This window comes from Pseudophryne corroboree, chromosome 1, assembly GCF_028390025.1.
Source record: "Pseudophryne corroboree isolate aPseCor3 chromosome 1, aPseCor3.hap2, whole genome shotgun sequence".
NCBI classification, from domain to species: Eukaryota; Metazoa; Chordata; class Amphibia; order Anura; family Myobatrachidae; genus Pseudophryne; species Pseudophryne corroboree.
This window is the reverse complement of record NC_086444.1, coordinates 1,049,203,575-1,049,207,396: the sequence shown is the minus strand read 5'-3', so window position 1 is coordinate 1,049,207,396 and position 3,822 is coordinate 1,049,203,575. Positions and strand designations below refer to the sequence as shown.

Here is a 3,822-nt window from a genome sequence, read left to right as displayed (position 1 = left end):
ACTGATGGTAAATAGCTGAAACAAAGATTCAAGGTAAAGGATTTAGGGGGCTATTTACTAAGCCTTGGACAGAGATAAAGTGAACGGAGATAAAGTACCAGCCAATCAGCTTCTAATTGCCATGTCACAGGCTGGGTTTGAAATATGACAGTTAGGAGCTGATTGGCTAATACATTTATCTCCATCCACTTTATCTCCATCCAAGGCTAAGTAAATAGACCCCTAAGGCCCTGAAAATCATTTGTTAGGCATGAGGATTGTACAAAACCTGAAAGCAGGGACTGTTACAATTGATCAACAGACATATATTGAAGCAATACTTCGCAAGTATAGAATGTCAGATGCAAAACCAGTGAGCACTCCTATTGACAAAAGCATAAAGATGGTATAGACCATGTCACCAACCAGCCAGGAGGAGATAGAGGAAATGAGAGAGGTTCCTTATCAAAATGCTGTTAGTAGCTTAATGTATGCAAGTATTGGGAGTCACCCCAACATCACACATGCAGTGAGCCGGGCAAGCCAGTTTGCAATTAACCCTGGGAGGCAACACTGGATTGCAGTTAAAAGAATCTTAAGGTACTTAAAAGGTACAAGTTCATTAAAGTTGGTGTTTACAAAGTCAAAAGGTATGACTTTCGAAGTTTTCTGTGATGCTAAATGGGTATCAGATGAGGATAACTGTCATTCCTACATGGGATACCTGTTCATTTTGTCAGGCGCAGCCATCAGCCGGGCGAGGAGAAAGCAACCGACTGTTGCCCTATCCACCACTGAGGCGGAGTACATGGCACTTACAGAAACTTCAAAAGAAGCTTTATGAATGAAGGAGACTTTATGTGAGCTTAGCCTTCTTTTCCAAAGTGAGACTATCAACATTGCATGTCATAACAAGGGAGCAATTGATTTGTCTTCCAGCACCAAGCATTATGGACAATCCACATGCCTTGCCATTAGACAAAAAACAGGTCTGTCAATGTGGATTACATAGCAAGCGAGAACAATGCTGCTGATTTGTTGACAAAGGGACTGTCATCAGACTTGCTGAATATGTTCATGACAAAATGTGGACTGGAATACTTTTGAGAAATGTTGATTTGTTTTCCTATTCGCTTACCAAGCTTTATTGATGTGTTTTTGGTTACAGGAAAACTTTATTGAGAAATGTTTTTCATAAAGTGTTATGCAAATGTATGTAACCGGAGACAGCCTTGAGCAAGGGGGGATGTTAGGCAGTGGCTCAATCTGTGGTCTGTCTTCATTCCCAGCACTAGAGGCAGCTTCACTGCTGTAGTGTTTTCCCTCCTAGTGTCATCTCAGTGCAGGAGGAGCTGCTTAGTGCACAGTCTGAGAGAGTTCTTTTTGGGAGAGACAACTGCACTGACGTGCAATTTCTGCTCTACTGTGTGTGACCTTGTCTACCCTGCAGCCGCACCCTGTGTGTATACAGCCACATCCTGTGTCTACTGAGATGCTGTGTTACTGCTATACTGCTTCACATGTATGCTGTGAGTTCCTACTGCTACAGAACATCTTTTATATACTACAAGCTGCTATTTCTGTTATATGTATAAACCAATTATCCTGGTTAAGTGCTGTTGTGTGGACTAACATCCCTATCAAACACCGCAACAGTCTGCCAAAAGCAGAGAGCCTGGCAGGGAGAGAGAGGATTGACTGTCACTGCAGCAGCCTCTCTCCCCAGCCCAGCCCAGCACATGCTGCTCAGTGCTGTGTGCTGAGCTGGGGAGAGAGAGGCAGCTGCAGCAGCAGTCAATGCTCTCTCTCCCTGCGTGGGGGAGTGATCACACCCACACCTCGCACCCTGCCACATTGGACACCGGCAGCCCTCAACGCATGCAGAACCACAGAGTACCTAATATTTCTTTTTTTAAAGGAGTGGTGTATGGCCACGCCTCCCTATTAGCCACGCCCCCTCCATGTACCAGAACATAGCAGAACTGTCTGCCACAGTGAACCCAATGTTGGTGATACAGCTATGTGTGGGGGTCACTGGGAGACCACCACCACTGCCCATTTTGTTAATAAGGTTTGGTAGTTGATGTCTGGTCATAAATAATTCCGTGTCCTCTCATGTTTTTTCAATTATGGTATTGAAACCTATATTAAATAATGTGCAATTCCTGTCACTGGTAAATTCAGTTTATTTTAAGTGCTAGGCAGTTAGTTTGATTAATCCATTTGACTTTAGAAAGATGTTTCCTGATATGACCTCGCTTTGTAATTCTGTGATAAAATATAAATTGGTTTAAAGTTGTTTCATAATTTATCAAGTGAATGACAAACGGACGAAGACTTTCATAGAACTTAATGCATTGTTTCTGACTTCAGTGCTTTAGGTCTGACAGCTGGATTATAAGTGAGGCAATTCTTTTTTAATAATTCCTATCACTGTATAAAAATAATTTCAGGTAGATACATCTTAATGAAAATTTCGCTATTTTTACAATATAATAATGCATACACTTACATTCAAACATAAAATGATGAACTGAATGAAATGTCCATCCACAATACAATTGAATACAATTCTTTAAAAAGTAAGACAAAAGTACACATTTTCAGGTCAATCTCCTATTCTGTGAGGAAATTAGTATGCATTTTCATGTGGATTTATGTTTTTGCTAGATACCTTTTTTTTTTAATCATCAATGATGTTTATTTTTCAGGGAGAGGGGTGTCAGGATTTGTGCTGGTTATTGTTTTGAATTTGTGTCAGTAGCCAAGGTGTTAATGTAGCTGGGAAGTATGTGGAAAAAACTTGGAGCTCTGCACAAAGGGGGTCATTCCGAGTTGTTCGCTCGCTAGCAGATTTTAGCAGCATTGCACACGCTAGGCCGCCGCCCTCTGGGAGTGTATCTTAGCTTAGCAGAATAGCGAACGAAAGATTAGCAGAATTGCGAATAGAAATTTTTTAGCAGTTTCTCAGTAGCTCGAGACTTACTCCTAAACTGCGATCAGCTCAGCCCGTTTCGTTCCTGGTTTGACATCACAAACACGCCCTGCGTTCGGCCAGACACTCCCGCGTTTTATCCTGGCACGCCTGCGTTTTTCCGCACACTCCCAGAAAACGGTCAGTTTCCGCCCAGAAATACCCACTTCCTGTCAATCACACTCCGATCACTTCAACAATGGAAATACTTCATTCAGACGTGAGTAAATCTACTAAGTTTTGTGCTAAAATACTTAACCATGCGCATGCGCATTTTCGCCTTAATCGCTCCGTTGCGAAAATCGGCAACGAGCGAACAACTCAGAATGACCCCCAAATACCGTTACAAAGGAAGCAAGGGGGTAAGTCAGACCTGATCGTAGATGTGCGGGAAAAAACGCACATCTACGATCATTTTCTTTGACATGTGGGCCATACTTGCATACTCTCCCGGAATGGCCGGGAGGGTCCCGAAAATTGGGTGGCACTCCTGGCCCCCCGGAAGAGTTGGAAAATCTCCCGGCCGAACGCCCACCACCCGCAACCCCCCCCCCCCCCCCCCCCCCCTGGATCCCCTAGCAAACCCCGGCGGCGCAGTTCAAAGTGGGCGGTCTGGGGGTCAGATGATGCGATTCTGTCCCTGCCCCCTGCCTTGCAATACCAATATTACCGGCATTGCTAGATAGGGGGCGGGGTCACGATGACGTGAGTGTGCGGCCATGCCCTCAACCCTGCCCCTAAGCGTCATCCTGCATCATCGCCACGCCCCTGCTGCTCCAACCTGGCTGCCTCCTCCCGGAGGGGGCAGCAAGATTGTCGGTAAGTATGATGTTGGTGGATGGCCAGCACAGGCCAAGTACGCCCTGCAT

At 44.7% G+C, this 3,822-nt stretch overlaps 1 protein-coding gene across 1 annotated transcript; it reads left to right on the top strand.

Moving 5' to 3' along the window:
- The first annotated feature begins 394 nt into the window (after positions 1-394).
- Positions 395-823, top strand: LOC135050379 (uncharacterized). Its single transcript, XM_063956857.1, has one exon. The coding sequence runs from the start codon at positions 395-397 to the stop codon at positions 821-823; it is 429 nt and encodes a 142-aa protein (XP_063812927.1).
- Positions 824-3,822: the final 2,999 nt, after the last annotated feature.

Excerpts from the sequence above, each read along its gene's own strand:
- LOC135050379 (XM_063956857.1), top strand. The coding sequence starts at position 395 with ATGTCACCAACCAGCCAGGAGGAGATAGAGGAAATGAGAGAGGTTCCT.